General features: G+C 41.3%; 3 protein-coding genes across 3 annotated transcripts; 2 read left to right on the forward strand and 1 right to left on the reverse strand.

Moving 5' to 3' along the window:
- Window positions 1-69: 69 nt before the first annotated feature.
- On the reverse strand, window positions 70-12,661 carry tmem86a (transmembrane protein 86A). The gene is made up of 3 exons (XM_018664327.2): window positions 12,501-12,661; window positions 6,125-6,389; window positions 70-5,251 (listed from the first exon to the last, which is right to left on the reverse strand). Exons 1-3 carry the CDS (start codon window positions 12,519-12,521, stop codon window positions 4,824-4,826), a joined length of 714 nt encoding a protein of 237 aa, XP_018519843.1. The 5' UTR covers window positions 12,522-12,661; the 3' UTR covers window positions 70-4,823.
- A 2,076-nt stretch (window positions 12,662-14,737) lies between these two features.
- spty2d1 (SPT2 chromatin protein domain containing 1) lies at window positions 14,738-19,764 on the forward strand. The gene is made up of 6 exons (XM_018664098.2): window positions 14,738-15,291; window positions 15,611-15,725; window positions 15,839-17,500; window positions 18,666-18,825; window positions 18,925-19,002; window positions 19,125-19,764. Exons 1-6 carry the CDS (start codon window positions 15,229-15,231, stop codon window positions 19,216-19,218), a joined length of 2,172 nt encoding a protein of 723 aa, XP_018519614.1. The 5' UTR covers window positions 14,738-15,228; the 3' UTR covers window positions 19,219-19,764.
- A 253-nt stretch (window positions 19,765-20,017) lies between these two features.
- On the forward strand, window positions 20,018-24,738 carry uevld (UEV and lactate/malate dehyrogenase domains). The gene is made up of 12 exons (XM_018664099.2): window positions 20,018-20,332; window positions 20,949-21,033; window positions 21,116-21,181; window positions 21,299-21,462; window positions 21,570-21,711; window positions 21,800-21,894; window positions 22,002-22,107; window positions 22,433-22,603; window positions 22,705-22,869; window positions 23,325-23,412; window positions 23,553-23,676; window positions 23,825-24,738. The coding sequence occupies exons 1-12, from the start codon at window positions 20,291-20,293 to the stop codon at window positions 23,987-23,989; spliced, it is 1,413 nt and encodes a 470-aa protein (XP_018519615.1). The 5' UTR covers window positions 20,018-20,290; the 3' UTR covers window positions 23,990-24,738.
- The last annotated feature ends 35 nt before the right edge of the window (window positions 24,739-24,773 follow it).

Raw genomic sequence — 24,773 nt, forward strand, 5'->3', positions numbered from 1 at the left:
TGACATTTTGAATGCTGTACCTTTGATTCTAGGAAACAACAACAAAAAACAGACCAAAGGACATTATGCTGAAGTTGCATTGTAATTGCATTTATTTCTCCAATAGATATTCACATTCATAGCAGTTTCACTACAGCAAAGAAACTATTTTATCTCTACAGTCATGAAAGAAATAAATCACAAAGTGAAAATCAAGGACAACAAGGTAAAGTATGTAAGAGAATTAAAAAAGATTTGTTCATTAAATGAAGTCAAATGATGCATTGTAATGGGCCCTCAATGAAAAAAAAAATCTAAAGTCATTTGGGGGAAAAAAAAAAATCCTTTTTCCCACAGTGACAGGCAAAGAAGAAAAGGGCTGCTTTTCTGCAAATAACACTTCTTAAGAGGTTTGTAACACTTCATGAGCAATTACTTAATGCCATTTCAAGAAAAATGCTGATTGATCTGTCACTTTTCTTGTGCTTAAACCATCAACATCAAAACCAAACTGTCTTCAAACTGTAACTTCTGTTTTATCTCTTAAAGAAAGAAAGAATAAAGGAATGATGAGCATATACTTTAATGAATACAGTACATAACAATCCTTTTGTTTTAAACACTATAGCTGCTAGCTTTAAGGAGAGATTGACTGGCCTTACTCTGGGGACAGAAAAGTGCAGCACACAGTGGATTCAGATTAATATTACAAAGATGGGTATTTTACATGCTTCATAAGCTCATACTGATGTTGGAGGACTGTGGGTCCTGGGTGTACAGTGTGCACTTTTCCATCACCGCAGATAAGAGTTGATGTGGAGGATTCATTTCAACCTACTTGTCATGCACAAGTAAGGTAATACAAACTTTACAGCTCTATGTTCTGGATGTCAGCAGCTGCATGATAATGGGCACAGCACATTAACAGCAAAATGTTTCAAATCAAAGATCAACAAGAAATAACAGCAAAAAGAAAAGAGAGAGAAAACTTTAAAATCAAAGAAAAGTGCCAGCTTATTCAGAGGACCAAGTGAAACCACGGGCCCTCTCCACTACAACAGCTCATTACTCGCAGCGCAGGCCAAACCATACTGGCCTCCCACAGCTCTCTCAGGTCCCTTTTGTCTGCACCCACAAAGCTCAGAACAACAGGGTTGTTGACAGGCTGGGGTAAAGTGATGCGCCTGCTGGCCTGCCATCTGTAAGGGGGGGAACAGGATGGCAGCTAACGAACCGGATGGAAAGGCAGTCTTCCCCCCGTGTGTCATATTTCACCTCCTCACCTAATTCCAGCTACAGTATTGCTCGACAATAACCTCCTTCCTAAGTGGAAGGCCAAAAACCCTCTTGCACCAATGAGGGGGGGACCTCTGTCTCCTGCACAACAAAATCTTGTTTGATACATGAGAGGGCTCTAATGCTAACAACTTCCACTCAGTGAGATGAGTCGAGTTTTCTATTATGCTTTCAACTTTGGGTACCTGTGCCCAAGTCAATTGAGAATAGAAACAATGGAAAAGAAACAAAGAGAAAATTTAAAACAAAATCCTCCACAGGGGCGTAACAGCTGTCAGCTTTCTGACTTGATTTCTTGCTTTACAGGCCACCACTCATCTATCACTTTCAGAAAAGCAACTTCACTTTACAAAGTCATGGAGATTTTCCAAAGTGTGGGCTGGCCAGCAAAAATAATCTCAGAAATACTTTGAAGTAAAGCCTGTTGGCGTGTAGCCATGAGACCACTGGAGCAAAAGTCAGGAGGTTTTATGTGGCAGAGGACAAAGAAAGTAATGCTTACATAAATTGTCCACATAGTAAGGATGAGTAAGACTGCTTGACTCAATCTCGTCATCCCCTCGTGGTTTTACTTCAGGCTGCATAATAGAGTCAATCATGTTAACTGACATCTCTGTCTGGTACTCCACTAAAGCCTGATTTAAGAATAAACAGACAAACACATGTCCGCTAGCAAGCCTCTGTGGACGTCTTTCAGCACAAAGGCGTATATTAATTGCTGACAGAACCTGTTTTCTGCTGCCGAGGGGGGGACGAGATGAGGAGAGGGAGCGTACTGAGGAGAGCGGGACTTTGCCGCGATGCCAGGAGGACAAATTAAAATATGGAACAGAAGACGAGTGGTCACACAGACGGACTGATGAAACACTGACAAAGCAGAAATATCGCGCTGACATGCATGCTGACAGGCCAAAAGGAGATTGAGGAACTATCGGGTAAAGTGGCAGTCAAGAATAAACCACTTGGTCTGAGAGTCTTTCCAGGTCAAACTAAGACTGTGTTAATGTTTGGGGAAAAAAAAGAAAAAAGAAAAACCTTGATGAGTGTCAACACCATGGTCTGCCTGCAGATCCATCATGGTGACTGATGTGATGTAAAAACACATTTTTTTTTTTTTGTGTGTGTTTTTTTGTGCGTATGTGGGTGTGTTATCAACCCATAACATGGGTTCAATGATATATCACACGTGACTGTCCCTTTGTTATTTTTTTTGTTAGTAACACTTTAAATTGCTATTGTACATTTCTAATTGATTTTCTTTCCAATATATAAACTGTTAGTGGTATTAATCAGTGACAAATACTTGCAGTCTGTAAGGGTACAGTCAAGAGGAGGCATGCTCACTGTTTAGGTCCAATGAAACGTGAAGAATGGATATCTCCCAGTTTGAATCTACCCAATCAAGTAACTTAAAGTCATCCTTAAATGACTACACATAAGTACTCTGTGGATGCTATAAAACACATATAAGAGGTGATGGGTGTGAAGACAGGTTTAAGAGCCTTGTGAGAATATTAAAGATATCCAGTAGTGTGTCTACTCATTATAAACTATGGTGGTTCACAGCATTTCTGGCCTTGAGTTGGTTTTGACTGGTCGTGAGAACACACAAACGATCACTCGATACCTAAGACAAAAGCAATACATACGCTCTCACACATGCACACTGAAAACATGCGTATGCAACATGTAGACATCTGCATGAAGAGGTACAGCATACCTCTTAACTATTCAGTAAGACACTTCACTTCACATAAAATGTTTGCAGAGGCCGATACAGTCGAAAGGTGAGAGGGGAAAATGTGCGATAGATGAAAAGTAAAATATCAGTCGGCCCGTCGGGGATTACCTGAGGCAGATTTTGCAGGATTAAAGCTGATGAAGTGTCCTGTGAGATGGAATTATTGGGAATAATGGGATAACTATTCCCTCACATGACAAGTCAGTTCCCCACTCATGTCCCTTTTTTTTTGTCTTGCGGTCAGGCTGCCCCAGGGCAATGTGCATGTTTGTGTGTGTTGTTATGAGTGGGTTTGTGCCCTCTTGAGGACGACACAGACACACACACACACACACACACACACACACACACACACACACACACACACAGAGTTGATTAACAAAAAGATTTCACCTTGTAACATAGCCCTTTCTTTTCAGTCTCCATAACATGGTCACAGGCCAATGACAACATAGGTCGGCTGATCAAGTCCAGCAGTAAGAACCCCATGAACTTTTCCTAATAACTAAACCAGCAGGAGCTGTAGGTGTCAGGTGTGTGAACATGTCGACATTTGAGCCAACATTTCTTGAAAAAAAAAAAAACAAACAAAAAAATCTGCTGGCAGGCAGAACACTGTAAAATGCCTGAAAGACTTAATGCTAAAAGGAGAAGCAGGTGCACCGTACAGCCTGTTATGATGTGTTCAGTTGTTGTCTATGGCTGCAATGTTTACTGTGTTCTCTTTGTGACAGCAGGACAGTGTCAATACAATCTCAGCAGGAAGAATCACGCTTCCACAAACAACCTCCACCGCCTCTAACTCCAACTAAAGCTACAATACACAGTGGTTGCTGCAGTCACACAACTCTCCCTCCCTGCATTTTCATCTCACTGCCTTATTTTGTCTCTGTTATTCTTCTCCTGCACATCTGGTTATTCAAGGTCATCTTTATGGGAAAATAATTCATGCAGAGAGACTGGGTGTAGATTTGTTAAAAATGTTAAATATAGGGAGCAAACAAAGACAGTGTGGTTTTCGTGAATGAAATGGAAAGGACTGCAGTATAATAAAACAGGTGTGGATATGCCCCTGACTTTAAGAATAGCACCCTTAATTCAGGGAAAGAGACTGAACATAAGCAAGTCAGTTAAAAAAAAACAACAACTCCCTTTTTAAGAAGATAGCAGGCAACAAAACAAATGACAAAAATAAGATGTTAAATTGTACTATTGGACCACATAAAAGTGTGTATTGTCAGTGTGCGATGGGACTGTGTGGAAAGCGAGGTAAGAGTGTTAATCAAACACACATAAATGCACGCACACACACGTGCACACACACACACACACACACACACACACACACACATTAAAATTGCTCTCTCACACACACTCCTTGAAGGTCCCCAGTGACATGCTCCCCTTAAATTAAAACAGTTAAAAGTAAAATAATACTTTCTATATATAGCAGGTTAATATTACTACACTTGTCTCCATGGTAACTAGGTTAAGAGACAGCCATTCTAGAATCGTAGGAGGCAGGTAGGACTGTTGTCGGGAGAGGCTGAAGATAATACTACTGTATCTTCATGGTAAGAAGACAGTTGTGAGACTACCATACTAGTGGGGTAGTAGGGTGATAGCCACGTGAAGGCTGTAGTGGACCAGTCGCCATGGTAACAACGGTGTGGGAGCGCCACACTGAGATGAGGGCTAAGGGTTGGGGATCTGGCAGTGAGATGTGTCCATGATCACTTGGGGCTGAAGGGGGATCGGGTGCCACCTTCCCGGCCTTGTGGCCCGTCGCTGTGGAGACTGCGGCACCTCATGTTCTCTTCCTGGCCACCTCCACATCCTGGCACTCGACGGCCGACAGCGCTATCAGCATCTGCGCAGCGTAGTAGGTGGCCATGATGATGGCGCGTGAGTGGGGCACGGGGAAGCAGAACTTGTTGACGGCGATGGTGAGGTCAGAGACCATGAAGAGCACGGCGCCCAGGCAGGCGGACAGCTTGGTCCAGGTCCACAGGTCATTGGCCAGCTGCAGGCCTGCGATGGCCCTCCAGCCCATGAAGCCGATCAGAGCGATGTACACCGCCACCAGGTAGGTGAAGGGGCCTGACAGGTAGGGGTACAGCAGCATGTAGCTCAGAGAGGACACAGCAGTGATCACAAGGCCCGCACGCACGTTGAGGGGTTTCATCCCAAAGGCGGATGAGTAGAGGATGTGGGTGATGGCAAACATCAGAAGGCCTGTAAGACATTAGATATTTATAAATCATCTAAATATGGTCTTACAGAATGAGATCTTTTCTATCTCCTCAATGTGAAATAAAGCCTTGTGCAAAAATCATGAATTAAAGCCCGAAGCATGAAACCTGATGGAATGATAAGAAGCTCATCTAATTTATAATAAGGAATTAAAGATTTGGGTTTATTATAACTTGGTTCTTTTGGACAGAGTTTTTACTGGTTATGACAACTTGTACTCAACTTGTAACCCTGTACTTACCAAAGTAACTTCTGAGATCTGGCAACATGGTGATATTGCAACAACAAGTCGCAACAAGTCCGACAGAGCAATAACACATCAGCAGTCACACAATTAGACAGCTTGTAAACAGGTTAAGGGTTTCATCAGATTAACTACCATGTTATCTGTTATAAATGGAGGAATCTCTGTCTTACTGTCTGTATTTTGATTTTTTTGACAACTACTCATCTGATCGACTTCAAACTTCACAGGTGAATTACTGTGGACCCGAGGAAGTGAACTGTAGATTGTGAGTGGATCTCGAGAAAATCAACAGACAGAGATTCCTGCATTCATTTCACAGGAAAACTGTTTATTACAGTAGTTTTGTATGTAAAGCATAATGGATGTTTAAAAGTGACAGGTTTATAAGTCTGCTGTTTGCTTTCATCTTCTTTTCCACCTGTCTGATTATAGTGATGTCTATGCCTTCCCAGATTTTAATATGTTATCACTCAGAACTACAAACAATAAAGCCCACATTGAAATAAACCAGGATTATCCCTAAGAATGTAAAATTCATATGACAGAAGATAGTTCTGTAGATGAGACAATTGTAATTAAGCGACTCAGTGTGTAAGGTTTCTCCTCACCGTGGATGAAGTAGCCCTGCTCCTGCCAGATGAGAAAGGCATCACCCAGAGCAGAAAAGATGAGGCCAGCCAAGATCTTGCGGGCACTGGAGTGAGCACCTAGGAAGCTGAAGCCGTGCGCCAGTAAAAAGACCCACAGGCAAAAGATGGGCAGACATTTGATCAGGGCGCTGAACCAGGATGGGCTTGAGGTGGGCAGCCACAGGACAAAGTACACACAGGTTGCCTTGAAGAATGGCACCAGCTTAGGGCCTTCACTCTTGACCTGAAAGCAGATTAAATATTTACATTATCAGCTGAGTCATAGTTGGTTGCACTTACATGAGTTTGTTTTATCAAGTGAATCAGAGCGATGTGATATTATTGTCAGTCAGTCTTAAACTAGATTTAATAAAAGAGCTTTTATCTCAAGGCAGAAACTATGAAACATATCACAGTAAGCAGAAACCTCATTAACAGTCAGCACTTTGTGTTTCTGAGGTACAGTATCTCATGCTTTATTTAAAAGAGGGAACACTAGCAGTAAAGTTTAAGCATTTCTCCTTATGTGGGAAAGTGGTTTGGGTTTGGACTGGAACAGTCCTCAGGGTTGCTTCGTGTGGTCACATCACTATCTCAGACATGCACGTGTTTTGTGGCTGAAACTCTGCAAAAACAGCAAGCAGAGGGGGAAATACAAAGAGGTTCCACTTTGTTTCTTTGACTTCTAGTAACCTTTCCTTTGCTTCTTTTTTGACTCTCCCCCCATCCTGTTTTTCTTTCTCCTTTCCTCTCCCAACTCCACCTTCTTCTCTGTATCTCATGCTCATGGGAACTATGTCGCATATTCAAGTGTCCATTTCTTCCTCCCAACTGTTACCAGTCATATTTCTTTCTGTCCAAATACACGAGGCCCAACAGGGTCACAGAAAAACAAAACAGATAGTTGGAAAGAGATTTCACAACACCTCTGGAATGATCACACACCTATGGTTCTGAGAAGCACTCTCTAGGCAGACATCCCTGGGGGTTTAAAGAGGGAGAGGTAAGGAGAGGTTGAGTTGTCAGGGAAATGAAGTGAGTGAGGAGTCACTAGTGCTGAGATCACTGGAGGAGAGATGAGGATAGGAACAAAGCGGGGGTCACAGGGCAGCAGGATAAGGGTGAAAGAGACTAGGCAATAGCTGCTATATAGATCAGTATTTTTCAGTAGCCATTTTGCATCCCTCACCACAAATATTCTGTGGTAATGCAAAATGACCCAGACAAAAGCTCTGATTGCAATATTCACAAAAAGAATAAGCAAATAGAGCAAGGAAGCATGGGGAAGTGAAGCTTGTTTGGGAGGGGGACCAGTGAGTGAGATGGGATTACCAGCATTCAGATGACAGTTGGATTTAAGAGCGACTCGGGGGAGAGAGGGGAGAGGTGAGAAAATGAGGGGTCATTCTGGTTCATACAATTTATACTCCTGGAGGAGAAGAGGGGAAAGGGGAGGCCCCTGATTGAACAACTGCTCAATAAAGTAGCAGGCCAAATTACAGTACAGGATCGGGCACAGCGTTTGAGTGACCTCAAACTGGCCCCGGTGTACCTGATAGGACTAACACACAGCAGGAAAACAATAGGGATTTCATGCAGAAGTTCACACGTGCGTTTTCAGAGCAAAAAAAAAAAAAAAAACACACACACACAAGCCTGAGTAATTAAGCTTTAAATCACATTTTTAAAGTGACCAGCAACATTTCTTCCCCTCAGAAATATGGCAATGAAGCGGCCATTACTAAGCCAGCAGGATGCTAAGTATATTCACATATTCATCTCAACCATGCTCGACTACTGCAATGAACCTTTTACCATTTCTCTAAAAGAGCCTACTGAGAGTCCACAATGTACTCAAAATTCTGTGGCTACCCTGCTGACTAAACTGAGTGTATATCACTCTCAACTACTGTACACTGACTCTCTGTGTCATTACGATCTGGCTGTATATGACTTGCCAAGAATGCAGACACCCTGTTGTTTTATGTGCCTTCACGTTCACTCAGATCTTCCACTGTAGGTTTGGTACAAAAAATAGACATTTCATTTTCACTCTCGAACTGAGGAATACCATTCCCAAATATCAGGGATTTTAGTTTTCTACAGTTTTGACAGCTTAGAAAATCTGTTTTCGTTTAGCTTTCAACTTGACTTACAATGTTTTCCCTTCTCTGCACCTGTAATGTGTATTTCATTTCATTTCAATTACTGGTGTTTTTATGTGTGTGCTTATTGCTCACTTTTAAATTCTTAAAGAGTGCTATATCTACATTTACACACTCTGTGTTTGTACATATCTGAGTATTTCATTTTCTCTTAAATGTATCTTTACAACTAAAGGCAGTTTCAGTCTTTTGCCTCTAAAGTCTGAGCTTCCAAAAAAGTGGCAAAACAAGTTGAGTAAGGGGTGAGCCACCATCACTTGAGCCCATCATCTGATCTGCCAAAACTGAGATAAGTAAAGTCAAAATAAGCTGCTGTACTGTAGCTACGCTTGCTTATACTCAGGAAACAATGTTTTGCTTTTTGCTTTCATGTCCATCTAAGACATTATCAGTCTCTTATAGATCCAAGTAGCATGAGAGGAATTTTTCCACTAGGGCGAAACTAACACCAGGTGTATGATGTGAACTAATGCACTCCTCTCCCCTCCATGGTGTGCTTTGCTTGGCCTTCATAAAAACAAATGGAGACATAAATAAAGATTAGAGCAAGTATTATGCGTGTGTGTGTGTGTGTGTGTGTGTGTTTGGTGAGTCTATCTATCCCATTAAGACCAAATGGGTGCCAAGTATGGGAAACAACCCTGCAGCACTCCCAGACTAGCCAGTATCATAAGTCTCTTTACCAGGCCACTGGTGGCTACTTAAGCACAGGACACAGGAAAACACAACATATTTCTGTTGTACTGTCAGGATTCAAGGATGGCTCTAAGTATAATCATTACACAGACAAGGCCTAATCTATTGTTCAATAGAGTGCAACAAAAGAACACTTAGCCTGAGATCTACAGGCTGTGACCTGATTATATTTAAGCTCAATGATCCATGATCATAAACAGTTTGATCATTTTCTGTGGGGAAAACAACACTCAAATGATATGTGGATCATCTGAGTCTACTTAGAGGTTTGCAGGGTGAATACAGATTCCAGGGAGGAAGGTTGGAGGAAGTCAGAGATTCCCATAACCTTTGGTCCTATTCATGTGGCGTTTGAGCCATACTTTGCAGTTTCCCTTTCCATTGTTTTTCATGTAAACTTACTGCATCCACACAATTACAATAGGGCTAATAGGAAAGAGATTAGATTAAAACAGCATGGGGAAACACCTATGTAACAAAGCATACAAAAGCTACTCTTTCAGATTTCCCTAAAACATGTTTATCTCACTGTATCATCACCTGGACTGAATTTTAATTTAGTTTGATGTTCAATTTAGAAAAAGCAACAACTTATCTTGTTATATCACCTACCATTACTGCTGTAATATCTGATGTAATTGATCTTCTCTAGCACAATGCTCCCTATCCCATTAAGCTAGAAAGTGATTACATCAAATTTTTCCATCAAGAGGGCGTAATTGCCTGCTAGAATTCATAAACTGGTCTATGGTGGACGTAATAGTTTTATTTCTCTGAGGCTCAGCCACAGCTCTCCCATTCAGTGTCTTGTATCTAAATGAGAATGGCGGGCCATTGTCTCAGCTGTAACCTACTCATCAGTTTGTCTGCATGGACACTGAAGAGGACATTAGCGACAGCTTTGAGCTGCGCGTGACAGTCAGCTGTCGCCAGCATTAAAGTACAGAACATACTGCCTCATTTGGGAGGCAAACAAAATGATTCATTGTGTTACCATCTAGCCGTCTGAATGATCACATTATAAAAGTTCTGTGGAACATACAGCTGACTGGCTGTAAACACCTGCCTCTGTCCTCAGTTAAAGAATAATATAGTTAATGATTGACTGTATTTGCATGGTTACTAACAAGCAAAAGGTTGTTGTTTTGTTTTTTTTTTTTTTGGTGGAATGAACAGGATCGAATGGCCCCCTTCTCTACAGTGGCCTGTTATCCAAAACCAAACACACAGTGGCCCTCCTTAAATTAGTAAATGATGGTTCATTATTTGGGGAAAACTGCAAAATGAGTGAGGAGTGTCCTCAGATGCTCACTAATTTCCAACCTTCTGTAACTGGCAAAACTATCAGCAACCTATTTGAGCCAGAACTCATCTTGTAGCTACAGTTCACAAAGGAACAAAAAGCTGTTAGCCAGTGATGCTAGTTCAGTGACCATGAACAGACAAAAGACCTGTGCTGACACACTGAATAACATTCAGTCAGGGTGACTAGGATCTATTCAACCGTTCTGGGTCATATGCAAGAAGAGTGTTAGAAACATGATACGCGGAAATATATTAAAGACCTGTACACTCTTATGTACTTCATTTGGCAGGTGGGAACTGTAATATAAGTATGGTCCTGGCAGGGACAGCTGGCATGTGAGTCATATGACAATGTTATTTCGATGTAGCATCACACACACACACACTGTTTCCTTCCATCTTGCAGCTGCTTTAACTCCAAGGATAACCTGAGGTCAGCTGCAGACAAGCAGTACAGCACAGTGCAATGAGTGCAGTTTTTTTCTCACAACAGAATACCTTCTGCAACATAATCTCTGCTCTGCTTTATAGAAATGCTTCTGTTTTTGGCATAAGTGTGTAATGTAGAGCGCAGTAAAAACACTTGGGCAATTGTTAGATCCTTTACAATTGTATCAAAGTGAAGCTCCCACTGTATCTCTGGGCTACAGCAGGTACCTGACAGAAAGTGCAAAGTCCACATGATTTAAGGACAGCATGCTCCAAGTGACCAATTCTACATCATCTGTAAAGAACAAAAGTTGAACAGTCTGTTCACCAGATGTCATACGGTGTGGTAGTGTTTATCAAAACCTTTAAGAGTTGGAATAAAAACATGGGCCAGATACAGCTGCATTTTATGTAAATGTAATGATGGATTTATAGAAGCTCTAATGGGGTAATTATCACTTTGATGATATATTTGACCTCTGAGCAGAGATAAAAGTGTGGACCCACAAACTCTAAACCCACTGATATCTTTCAGTTATTACAATGTACCTTCATACGTGTAAATCAAAACAGATAATAAAATACTTTGAGACCAATGTGGTTAATGTGATGTGTGATGATGTGTGATAATCACAAAGCATGTCTTTGATTGTCTACTTCTTCTCATAAAGTTAAACTGGAGGGAGATAAATGTGTGTCCTAAAATACAATGTTCTACAGTGTTTTCTATCCCAGCAAATGCCTCCACGTTCCCTTACACCACAATTTAGAGAAGTTAGGCAACCCCAGAACTTGTACAGCATCGTCATTGCTAAGGCAACCAGACTGTATGGCAAGCATGTCTCCCCATAGACTACTCTCAGAGCAGTCACACAGGATACACATTAGGGTTTACTACAGGCCAAGTTACACCACACCATCCTTCATGGCCCCCGCAAATGGGGTAAAATTTCATAGCATCTCTGTCAAAGTAAGAGGATGCCAGAGGTGGTTAAATTATTTATGTAGCTGTGATATTTTTTGTCAAAATGGTCAGTTTCCCACAGTGGCACTCTGGTGAATTATAGAGCTAATAATGCATGTGTTAAACAATAGAGTCTATGTAAAGCTGCAGCAAAGGAGATGAAAAGAAAGCCAGCCACAGCAGAGAGCACTGCTTGGCGCATGCGTCACTGGAGGCTACAGGAAAGGAAAAAAAAGGAGACAAAAAGGTCGTCACATGACAGGTTTTCTTTTTTGTCAGGGACTGCCTTTGAAAATCTGTGGAACCGTCCTTCTGTACGTGGAATATCGAGATGGAGCGGCGTGAACGGTCGCTGCTAAAACGTGCCGACATGTCAAGGAAGCGGCTACACTGAACATAAAAGTTCCTGCTCTGTGTGTCGTCCCCCAACACACATACAGATGTATAGTACGAAATACTGAGGCAAATAAAGACGCTGACAGCGCCGTGGGTGCCCGACGGTACCTGGCTGAACATTTTCAATTTAGCAAACAGACATTTTTATTTGCTGCTAATTAAATTATCACCATAATGAGCATGCGCTGGCCTTCGGAGACAAAGTATGACATGCTATGCTATGAATAATACAATAATAAAACATTAACACTGATGTAGGAACGCGAGGCGGTACTGAACATATACAGACAGAAACATTACTAAGGATGGATACTTCTACCTTCGGAAGTGTTGTTACCACGTAGCTGAACTAGCTGCCACTGTGTAAAAAATATCAACGCTAGTTTGAGATGATACTCACCACTGTTACTGGAGAAACCATGTCTCCCTCTGTGGTGTCAGTGTCAGTGAAAAAGGGTGTATATTTTCTAAATTCTGTTTAGGTCCTCCTGTTTATATTGTACTGTGTAAGAGATGCCGATTGTTTTTGTCTTCTCTCTGGTGGGCGGTCCGACGTCCGGTAGGAGGTGGCAGGACAGCCGTAACGTGGGCAGGGCTTGAGCTCTTGACCAATGAGAACAGATAGCGATGTAGAAGGGGGCGGACCAAGACGTCAGGGACGCCCGGATAGGAGGAGTCAGTCTGCTGTTTACATATCGGAGCAGATGGCCTTTATTTACATTTTATAGAAATGGAACATGTCGTTAACATTTGTGCCGAGCTTCTTTTTTGATTGTGCTCCAACAGTTCACGTTAATGAGTCACATCAGACGTTAGAAATCAGGAAGAACGCCTCACAAACATCATTATATGGTCTAAATGTTGTTCTGTTAAAATAAATTGATTGGGAGCTATTCAGTAATTCAGAGTGTAAATCTTCTGTCTGATTTCCCTTCAGTTTGAGACACTCGTCCAGCACCAGTATTTTTGATATTCTAGCTCTCCACTCTGCTTGTCTCAGATCAGGGGTTACCACACGTTTTGACATCAAGAGCTGTCAAATAATTCACCACAGATCCCTCAAGAATCTTATGATAGGCACATAAGAATGCTTCTCAAATTTGACTATTAGTGGTATTAAAAAGATAAGTTTATGCTGAACCAACTGGAATCTTGTGGCCTAAGTTAGTGTCAAAATAATCATGTGGTATAGTATTACATACAATTTTGTTTTGATATCAGCATTCATCTTTGGAGAAATTTTCCCTTCTTTCTTTCTTTCTTTCTGTCTGTCAGTTGCCTTTCTGTGTCTCTCCCCCAGTTCTTTTTAATGTTGCCACTGTATTTTGTAGGATTAAACCGAGAGACTAGTTGCATTGACATTTTGTTGTGGCTGTATGTTTAAGATGTCTTTTTGGGGGGAGGGGTTTTATGTGGGAACCACTGCCTTGAACTGCAGGAAACAATTGGTGGTGAGAAGTCTTTTATTCAATTACTGTACTTAGGTAGAGGTTTGAGGTTTTTATACTTTCCTTGGCTAATCTCTATGCTACTCTATTCTTATTCTTCACTTCATTTCTGTGAGAAAATATTTTACCTTTTATTGACTTGATTCATTTAAAAATAGATATTACATACAATAATTCAATACCCTGACAGAGACTGTCTGCACAGTGAGCGCTTTTACTTTATTATGATATTGCTACTTTTATTTCCGTAAAGGATCTAGAGAAAATACCTCAACCAGTAGAAACCAAATATTTCTGATATAGCTCTGTTGTTAACTGCGTCAGACAAGACCGGTATTTATTAGCGGGGAAAAAGACACCGATTTGATGACAACAGCAAGAGTTAAGCATGTAAATAGCCTGATAACGCCTTACATCACTTATCTAGAGAAATCTAGAAAAGTGCAATATCCACAATAGTAGCGACATCATGTGGTCTACAAATGTCAAAATTATTTTTGAACGGACATTACGTAAAGAAACCGTGAGGCGAAAACCGGAAGTTCCAGTTACACATAAAACCTGGCCTACGATAACGGAACAGGTTCGTTTTAAAATACCAAAATACTGTGAATAAACATTGAGTTACAAAAGCCCTTAGTTTTAGGTTTCTTCTGTCGGAAATACACATTCACTCGTGACACGAAAAAGAGTTAAGCTCATTTTCTCTAATTTTAAATTTTACAGTCAAAATTCCACTTCGTCGTACCGCTCCAACCCCTTTCTACTTTATTATCTATCAAGATAAATCACGCCCTCTCTAGCAATGAATTGACATGAGATAAGAGGGCAAGCAGAGTGTCCCCACCGTATTGTATAATAATAGCACAATTCTGTGAAACCGTCCTCACCTCGCACATACATACAATACATATTTTCTTTAAATTAAATACGACTCTGTAGACAGAGTTACTAAGCCTTAAGTTACACAAGTATTTAAATATTTCTGCCACAATGTTCGTTTCAACATCCTCTTACCTATTAACAAAATTGTTGTTAAAATTCAGATAGAAGGCTATACTAACGAGTTTTTGTCCTGTTTTGCATGGCAAATTGTAATGAAATCAAGACCGAAAATATACTGAGCTTGTACGATACTGAGCTCACTCTTTCCGTTCTCACAAAGACGGAAGTTCATGAGATGTAGTCATCTCACTTCCTCACAATACTCTCTGAACCCTTTAATTCTTTGGGGTTTCTCGCCGTTAGTCTCTACCAACACCCGGCGTGTGATATGGCTAAGTTTTTATTGTTTTCTTTCACTAGGTCTCAAACATACTAGTATTTTGATGGACCTGTCCTTAGTATGGTGTGTTATATCAGTACAAAGGGCTAGTTCGTCTTTCAGGCTTCTTGGTTGGCTAATGTTAGTAAACGTAAGGTTAGCTAACTTGGCTAGTATGTGCTAACCTAAGCTGATAAAGTAAAGTAACGTTACTTGCTCGGTATGCAGTTTTTCTTCCCATGGACTGTGTTTGGTAAAGTGGTTTCTTTATAGTTATCTAAGTGCTGTTTGGTAGAGCAAAATCCAGCTCTAACTTACCTCGTTTGTAAGCTAAACGCTAACGGTGAGCTCGGCACTCCTGGTTGAGTTTTGCTCGATACGCCTCAGACACCTAGCTTTTATCATCTGCTGCCAAAATGATGGATTTTGATAACATATTGGACATCGCCTCGCAAAACCAGGGCCTCAGCAATGTACAGGTACGTTGAAGACTGACAGTTTAATGTTCTTCAGACGCCAAATTGTAAAATCGAAGATTTGTGGACAACCATGTAGGCACACAAATGCCAGCTCATCTGTCAGTCAGGATCTGATAACAGAGCTAGCTGCTAACTTCCACCCTCGTGACCCTGCATGCTAGACTATGAACATATGTGAAATGTGATCAGTGAGGTGATCCATAGATCAGATAAGATGCATACTAAATAATATTTTATCCCCTTAAAACTAAAACATTTAAGAACTGTAAATATGAACTGCTTCATATTCAGTAAGTCTTGTCTGTCCTTCTTTGAACAGAAGAGATACAGTTTACAAGCTGGACCACCCAAAAAGGACCCAAAGTCAAAAGGTGTAAATCCTGCTGCTGTGCAGGCACTTCTGAGGAAGCAACACACTGAGACCAAAAAGAAAGGTAACAAAGACAAAATGAAGTTAATATAAATTGTTGGAGTTTGATAGTTATATACATGCTGTGCAGGAATTGTTCTTCATTTATCATTTAAATGTACACCTACTTTTTTTCAGAACTGCAATTGAAGAAAAAGAAGGAAGAACTAATCGCCAAAAGGGTTGAGCTGAAGTCGGACCGTAAAGCACGAGCCATGGCCTCCAGAACCAAGGACAATTTCAGAGGCTATAACGGCATCCCAGTGGTAGACGTTCCTAAGAAGAGGAGATCAAAACATGATATGCAGAACAATATGTCAATGGATGGTCAAGGATTTAGGAATGACTCAGTTGACCCAGACGACGAGGATAATTATGAGTATGAACAGACGGATTCAGAACCAGAGCCTGAGCCAGAGCCGCTGAGACCAGGGAAGGCCACAGGTTTTAGTGGGAGTAGTAGTAGTGGTAGCAAGCCCTCCTCTAAAAAAACCAGTGGGGCACCCAAGCCTGCTCCACCTACCATGAACTTTGCAGACTTACTCAAATTGGCAGAGAAGAAGCAATATGAACCAGTTGATCTAAAACCCAAGGTGGTAAGAAAGGAAGAAAGGCTCCGCACAGCTGATGAGATAAGGGAACTGGAAATGGAACGTAAGGCTAAGAGACAGGACAAGGACAAAGATTCAAAGACAGAGAGAGAAAGAGATAGTAAGTCTCAATCTAGCTCTAGTTCAATTAAAAAAAACACTTTAGAGAAGGAGCAGAAGAACTGCAAACCACAAAAAAACTCCTTAGAAAAACCAAGTCTGCCGAGTGGGTCAGGGAAGAAGTCGCATGGTGATAGAGGCCACTCTTCTTCCAAGCCCTCTGGTGGTGACAGGGAGAGAGAGAGACCCAAGATGTCTCACAGTGACAGAGACAGATCCAAGACTATTTTGCCTAGTTCATCTGGTGCCATAAACAGTAAAGTTCCTTCGAAAGCCACATCTTCTCAGGTTTCAGCCAAACAAGGGCCCCCCAGGCCCTCATCTAGCCACAAATCCAGCACCTCAAGTGACCTTAGCAACAAAAAAGAAAGCTTATCAATACTTCAAGGAAGAGCTTCAGGTATTCCTGGGACCAGACCTCCAGGTACAAGTGTAACAGGCCAAAAATCTCAACATGGGAGCTCTCAACAGACCAGGCCCAGTCAGGGTAGTTCTGTGAAACAGGGTTCTGTAGTTGGGGGCCACAAGTCGGGAAAAGGAGAACCACTAAGGCCTGGAATTAATTCTGCAGTAAAATCAAGTGGTAATTCAGTAATGAGAAATTCATTAGGCGGCCCTCCTAAGGCAGGGAGCCAACCTCAGCCAAGGCCTGGAGGCACACTCCAGGCAAAAGCTGGTGGTGTTGCACAGTCCAGGCCTGGTGGAAGTGGTCTACAAGGTCACCCTGGAGGTAGTGGATTCCGTCCTCAAGGGACTGGACCTGGTCGGCCTGGTAGTGGGGGCCCAGTTCCAGGACGATCAGCAGGCAGCATCGGATCAGGACCTGGAAGACCCAAGTGTACTGTGGTGTCAGAGACCATCTCATCCAAGAATGTTGGTGGACCCAGACCAGGAGTCCCTCCTCGGCCAGGCATGCCACAGAGACCTGGGATGGTACCTAGACCGGGAATGCCACAAAGACCGGGAATGCCACAAAGACCGGGAATGCCACAAAGACCGGGAATGCCACCCAGACCTGGAATGCCACCCAGACCAGGAATGCCACCCAGGCCGGGAATGCCAGCTAGACCTATGATGAACAGGCCACCGGGTAAGGACCAGGGAGATGATAATGGCATGATATTACCCAAAGAAATGGATTTGTTAACTGTCAACCTTAAATGAACAGTTACCTTTCATTGTACTGCACAGCTCAATACAGTGTTAGAAAGTGCCAAAGTTCAGACAGAGGGAGTTGCTAATGAGGATAAAAAAGACCATGACTAATATTTCTGAAACTAAAATAGCATTAAACTGCAAATGAAACAACAAATGAAAGGATGTAAGGACACAGGTGAAAGACAAAGGCTGACAAGGCAAGGCAAATGTGGTTTTCTAAAATCCAAGCAGCGCAGTGGGTGGGGTAAGCACTGCAGGTCATGACTTTCTGATGAAAGTAAGCCCTTCTCTGGTTCATGCTTTTAACCAGAGCAACTAAAAAGAGTATTTACAGGAATTTTTATACTGAAATGGGAACTTTATGTTTCAGAGACTCATAATACCACCTTCACTGTATGCTCTGCATACTCTCATAGAAACATTCTCTGGTCACTAACTAAATTACTGTATGAATATTGTGCTATTAATGTTTACACAAACAAAACAAAAAGAAGATATAGAGGATCTAGAAATTTTCAGTATTAAATATTTCCATAAGTATTCACAGATCATATATAGTGCAGTGTACCAAATTCATGACTTCATAGTAGCATTATACACTGTACAAGCAGAACATTAAGCACTTACTTTCACCATTAGTAACACATTACGATAGACATACTAAACAGTACATGTAATGCATGTTTTAACAAAAGAAATATTATTATGCTAATAGTATTTTAATAATATAATAAAGCAGCTGCTAACATTTTGCAGACAGTCTGAAACAACACATGCGGTTCTGCAGGGCAAAGAGTGTGTTTGCCAAACTGAATGTGTGTCAGCAGCACTCAGCAGCCTTTGTCATTACTCCTGAGTCAGAGAGCAGCAGCCTTTCTAACAAAACATAATTTCAGTGTCATTAACCCTGTAGCGGGAAATTGACTCTTGTAAACTCAATAATTATCAAATGATTAACTTGCTAGTTTTAACATTCCTGAATTCCCCAAGCAAGACCAAATGTCCTCATTCCACAATATGTTTATATGTAGGTCTAGCGAAAGGTCAAAAGCCAGTGCCCTGCATAATAAAAATGAATTTCTGTATTTATCATCCAGGTACAATGTTACCGCCTATCACATCTGCCTACAAGAGGAAATATGAAGATGAGGAAGATGAGTATGACTCAGAAATGGACGATTTTATTGATGACGGAGGTGATGAGCAAGAGGAAATTTCCAGGCACATTAAGGAAATCTTTGGCTATGATCGAGCCAAGTAAGTGCTGTCGCTATACATTCAAATGTATGTATGATTCTGTTTTATTTAAATTCAGATTCCACATGGAAAAGCTGTATTTGCATTTAACCTCCTCAGATACAAGGATGAGAGTGACTATGCACTAAAATTCATGGAGAGCAGCTGGAGAGATCTGCAGAAAGAAGAAGCCAGGAGGTAAGATGAAAATAAACCCAAAGTAAACCTCACAATTTTTAATGCTGCACATGTACTTTCTGCACTATTAACTACCTAATGTAATGTTATTTTTTCTGTATCCCTGTGCCTTGTTACTATAGCCTGAGAATGGCTGTGCAAGAAGATCTGGAGGAGGAGAAAAGAGAGCAAGAGGAGCTGAAAAGGAAATGTGCCAAGAAGAGAAAAAATAACTGAAGCTCCTGACTGACTGAATGAATAACCCCCCCCCAGTGTCTCTGGAAACATGGAGCAATGGGTGTACTGTCTTAAGAGATGTCCAGTGACTGTGTATACCCTGGCCTCCATTGCTTTCTTTCTGAATTTCTCCATGTTCGGACAAAAACTTGAGTGGACACGTGTGACATTGGCTCAAGAGATAAAGAGAGGAAGAATTTTAGTCAGAGACAACCTGAAAAGGTCAAAGATAAAATATGCACAAATCATTCAGTCATTAGGTCATTAGAATATAATGAAAAAAGTTGTCACATTTTCCTTGTAATATTATTTATTTCCCCCTCTGGGTGCAGGGTTTACACTGTCAGCAGTCCTAATTTCTAAAAGGAACTGAGCTGCAAAGAGATATATAAATGTGGAAGAGTGGTTGTTTTTTTTAAACTAACAATGGCATATAATGTCAGATGCTGATAACATGCTATTTTTTGACCAGAAGATGTTGCATATTTTTCCAAACAAACTTTGATTGTAAAGTCAGTTGAATATGCAGAAAACATTACCACCTGATGTGTGTTGTGTGTTTCTCTTTAAAAGGATTTGGCAGAAGTGGCTGCATAAAGGGTTTTATTTAATTGTCTTATTTTAAGTCAACGTTTTCTCAGAAAATGACAATCTTTATAATATATAAAGAAGCTGAATTCTACAACGAATGACAATTGTAGAAAATGGTATGATTTTTTTGGTTCGCAGTGAAAGCAATGAAATATTTTCTTGCCATAAATAGTGTGTTGATTAGTTTGTTTTTATTTTGGTCATTCATTTCCTTGAAAGGTACTGAATGACTGGTGATAATTTGTTGTTACCATAGACCGTGACTGAATAGCAGCAGTAGCATCAGCAGCTTTCAATGTTACTTGCGAGCATTTTTGTCCCTCTAGGCTTGCCGTACTTGCCGCACCGAGTGGGAGGGGTCTGCCGGTTCGCTTAGCTACTCCTGAAAGTTTGCGGAAGTTTTTACAGCTGAAGTTCAAGTCAACCACCAAAGGGGTAAACCTGAAGGAATCGTGTTTTTTTTTCTTTTTTCCTTTAATAGATGGACCTCAGTTCAGAGAAAATACAGCGGATCCTCTCTAAGGTTAGTTTGTGTCAGATGTCGAGCCTTGACTTGTGTTTATGTATGAAAGCCGGTGAAGACAGCGGGCTAGTCCCCGTTAGCTGCTGTCAGACTTCACTAACTGGCCGAACCAGCTCTGTCACTTCACGGCTTGAAGAAACGTGGATCATACGGAAATATACAACATTAGACGAAGACAAATCGCTAATTAGCTAGATTTTCTTTCAAAACAAATTCAGTGATAGGGTGTCTCTCTCAATGAACCAACAGAATCACTGCACTGGTCTGTTTGCCTCTTCCTTTTCTCTTCCTTTTTCTTCCGACAAGCTCGTCAAAGGATATTCACTGCAAGCTAATTTGTAGCCACTCCGTCAACTTGTTCTTCACTTACTGTTGTCAAAGTGCTCATGAGCTAAGAAACGTATGTCCAGTGTAGCTGTTGAATCCACAGCTGGTTTTATGTGCGTTTGATGTGAATCAGCATACTACAGAATAAAATCCTGAATAATCTGCTGAGTGTTTGAAGAAAGTGGCTGTGTAGTATTATTGAACCTTAGTCTGATGCTAGATAAAAACTGAAAATAGCTGCTCACATATGCCAATCACAGATGTCTGTCTTTACCTCCACTGATATTAGTACAAATTCCATGATGTTGCTGTTGAGGAGCTGCAGAAGATACATCGAATCTACCCTGGGATGTCCCCATCCACAGGCACATTCAGTGAGTTTTTTTTTAACCACACTACCATCACTGTATACATTACATTAGTATTCAGGCTGACTGCTCCTATTGTCATTTTCAGCCTTCAGTGACAGCACCCAGAAAGATCTCCTGAAATTAATTGGTAACGTCCCTGTCAAGTATGATGGTAAGGCTGACCTCTGACCTCTGAGAAGAGGCTTTGTAATCTGATGAGAAGTAAAGCTGCTAATGTGTCGCTGTGAGGTGCGTATTGTGCACTAATGGTGCCGTCTTTATCCACAAGGCCGCTCCTACAACTTCCCCATTCAGCTGTGGCTGATGGACTCCTTCCCCTTCACTCCTCCCATATGCCTCCTGAGACCGACCCCTAACATGGTCATCAGAGAGGGCAAGCATGTTGACGCCAGGGGACGGATCCATCTACCGGGGCTACACAGCTGGGATTATGTAAGGTTTTATACTCTCTGCGTCAGATTTTAGATTGCATCCAGATGTGGATCTGTGGTGGTTTGATCACCTCTGCTGCTGCTGTTTCTCTTTTCTCTCTGTAACAGCCCAAATCGTCTGTGGTGGGTCTTCTGTCTGAGATGATTGCCAAGTTTGAGGAGGATCCTCCGCTGTCCTCGAAGACCACAGGAGACAACAAAGACCCCCAGGAACTTCTGGCATTCGTCTCAAATCTCCAGATCAATGATGGTGCTTCACTTGCTATGCAGCTTTGTTGTTAATGATCAATAATCAGATAAGCCCTTGCTATTGTTAGCTCAACTCATGTCTATTTCAGGCGGAATCAAACATCATAATCAACCCATCAACAAAGTCTCAGTTATTGGGGGAGGAGATTTGGGAATGGCTTCTGTGATGAGCATTTTGTCTAAGGTAAATCACCCTCTTATATTACCTTTCAGGTATTTGAAGTGATATGGAATTTAAATGTTAGACTCTTATATGTTGATAGTTAATTCTTCCTTCTACTCTTTATATAGTGTAGCGTGGATAAACTGGTTTTCACTGACGTCACTGAGAGTTCCACCAAGGGCGGCAGCACTGATCTAGAGATTTTCAGTCTGCCAAAGGTTGAGGTGTCCAGAGGTACGTCACTTTATGCACAAGTGCCTTTTGGCTGAGTCATCACTGATGTCAGAGTCTTTCACATGTAGCAGAATGGCATTGTGCTCAGGGAGAAAGTCCTTGATGACTCACTGCTATGACAGCAAGCATTGACTGAATCCCAGCCAGCTGCTGTTCTGTAGCTGATTCTGAACTTTGGCCTGTCAGAAATATAAGAAAAACTGTTTATCCATTTGGAATTAATTGAGAGTTTCTACAACAATACTTCATGCTTTGGCTCTTTTTCTACTAGGTATTCTGTTAGACATGTGCAGGAGTTAACTACTGATGACTGTCCTCTGTTAAGATTTTTCAGCCTCTGCAGGCTCCAGAGTGGTTGTGGTGACTGCAAACGCATGGAGCAGTGAGCAGTCGTACGTAAGCGTGGTTCAGACCAACGTGGACTTGTACAGAGGAATCATCCCGAATCTGGCGCGACTCAGCCCTAACGCCGTGATGATCATCGCTTCACAACCAGGTGGGTGACGGTGCCAAAGACGCTCTCCACTGAGGAATGGACCACTTTGCTTATTAACCTTTCATAACATCAATTCGTTTCCCTCTTTGCTCCACTTCCAGTGGACATCATGACCCACGTAGCCTGGAGGCAGAGCGGCTTACCTCCAACACATGTGATTGGAGCAGGGTGCAACCTGGACTCAGAGCGACTCAGTCACGTTTTGGATATTAACTTGAACACCCACAAACAAGCCTGGGTCATAGGAGAGCTTTCAGACAACAAAGGTGAGCCCAAAAGGATCAGTTATATTTACATGTAGAGTTTGTGTTGCATTGATTGTCGTGGTGAATGCCTGACTTCATATCCCCACAGACTGCTCTTGTATTCATTATATCCATTACACACAGTGTATGCTGCTTTGTTTATGTCGTTATCCTGTTATTTATTTATTTGTTATTTGCACTTGAGTCTGAGACAGATTTTCCTATGGTGACAGTAAAGTGTATCGTATTGTAGAATGCTCTTCCATTCATTACACCAATGTCTTATCCCCTTCATTCCCCTCATTCTTTTCCTCTGTGGTCATTGTTTGCTCATTTGCCCTTTTATTTGTTGATTTTGTTTTGAATTGTATTTACATAACTAGCAATGCTGCTCTACCTGCTCATCATGTCTGTAACATTTCCAGTCTCTAAACCTGTAAAAGCCACTTGTAAATAAAGTGTTTTTTGTCTTGCAGTTGCTGTCATGAGTAACACTGGGCTGAGCTCCAGCGCACAGCCACAGATCGCCCCAGGATCCAACACTACCAAACCACTGTTAGACAGGTACTGGCATGAATGAGTTTAACCATGAGTGAAGAATTTAGATTGTGTAATCTGGTATTTTGAAGATCTGAAAGTCATATGTATTGAATTAGATGGAGTTAGAAAATGTAACAATACAGACACCTCCTCTGTATTTGTAGAGCGTTTGAGATTATGAAGAATCGAGGCCAGCGGTCGTGGTCCGTGGGTCTGTCCATCGCTGACATCACAAACAGTATCCTGACAAATAAAATGAAGGCCCACTCTGTCTCCACACTGGCTCAGGTACCATTACCCAGTGTCTCTGTATCAGACTAGCGTTATTTTCATTGAGTTGAAGTTGCATTATTCTCTGCTACAGTTACAGTGGTTTTCATAGATATTTGATTATGCAAGATGTTATGGGTCCATCTGTGTTCTCTGTTTGCTTTAGGGCTGGGGTGGTATAGGTACAGAGGTGTTCCTCAGCCTGCCGTGCATCATGGGATCAAACGGTTCTACACGCCTGGCTGGAGTGTCACTGGGACAGGAAGAAGACTCCAAACTCAGGGACAGTGTCACGTCCCTTTCTAACCTCATGAGTCAACTCAGGATATGATTGCACTCCCAGTTTGTGGCCTTACTGACCAGCCTGGCAGGGCAGTTCTCCCCTCAGCACACCCTCAGCAGAGAGGCAGTGCCTGCGCTGAAATTAAATGCAGTTTCAGTTAGCGACTTACATAGAAATTTTGAAGTAATGGACAGGATTTCTGTCTTAAATGTGTGCAATTTAATCATAAGATCTGTTTTTCCCTTGTCCTTGGACACTGTGTATTAAATATGGGTACAAAAAAATCTGAAAGATGAATGTAGAGATTGTATTTTTGTATTTAAATTTACCAGGATGATTAGAAGTTACTCATATTGTCTCATACAAAATTTGCAATTTGGAACATGTTACATAAATGAATCGTTATATAACTTCTATGCAAAAGCATCAAAAGCACTATGATGCTTATAGTTTTCCATAACCATATTTTTGTCAATAACACCTCAAGTTGTATGTGATAATGCAATTATCATTTTCTTCTACTAACCCCTTACTAATTTGGAGAAAATTGGTGCTGATACTTGTGTCACTGATGAATTGTAGCTTGTATATTTTAATAGCCTTATTTGGTGTCTTACTGCAGTTTCCATATTTAAAGACAATATGAAAAAACTTTAAAAATGCCTTAATATTTAAATAGCCTTTTCTCTTACTTTTGTTTACTTTGTGTAAAGACATGGCACAGCTAGAACCTAAGATATGTACAGGAAGTAAAACTACATGATTTTGTGGGTGTGCAATAAATACATGATACCAGATGTGGATTGTCTCTATGGGAGAGAGAACACAACAA

Source organism: Lates calcarifer, linkage group LG10, assembly GCF_001640805.2.
Source record: "Lates calcarifer isolate ASB-BC8 linkage group LG10, TLL_Latcal_v3, whole genome shotgun sequence".
NCBI lineage: Eukaryota > Metazoa > Chordata > Actinopteri > Centropomidae > Lates > Lates calcarifer.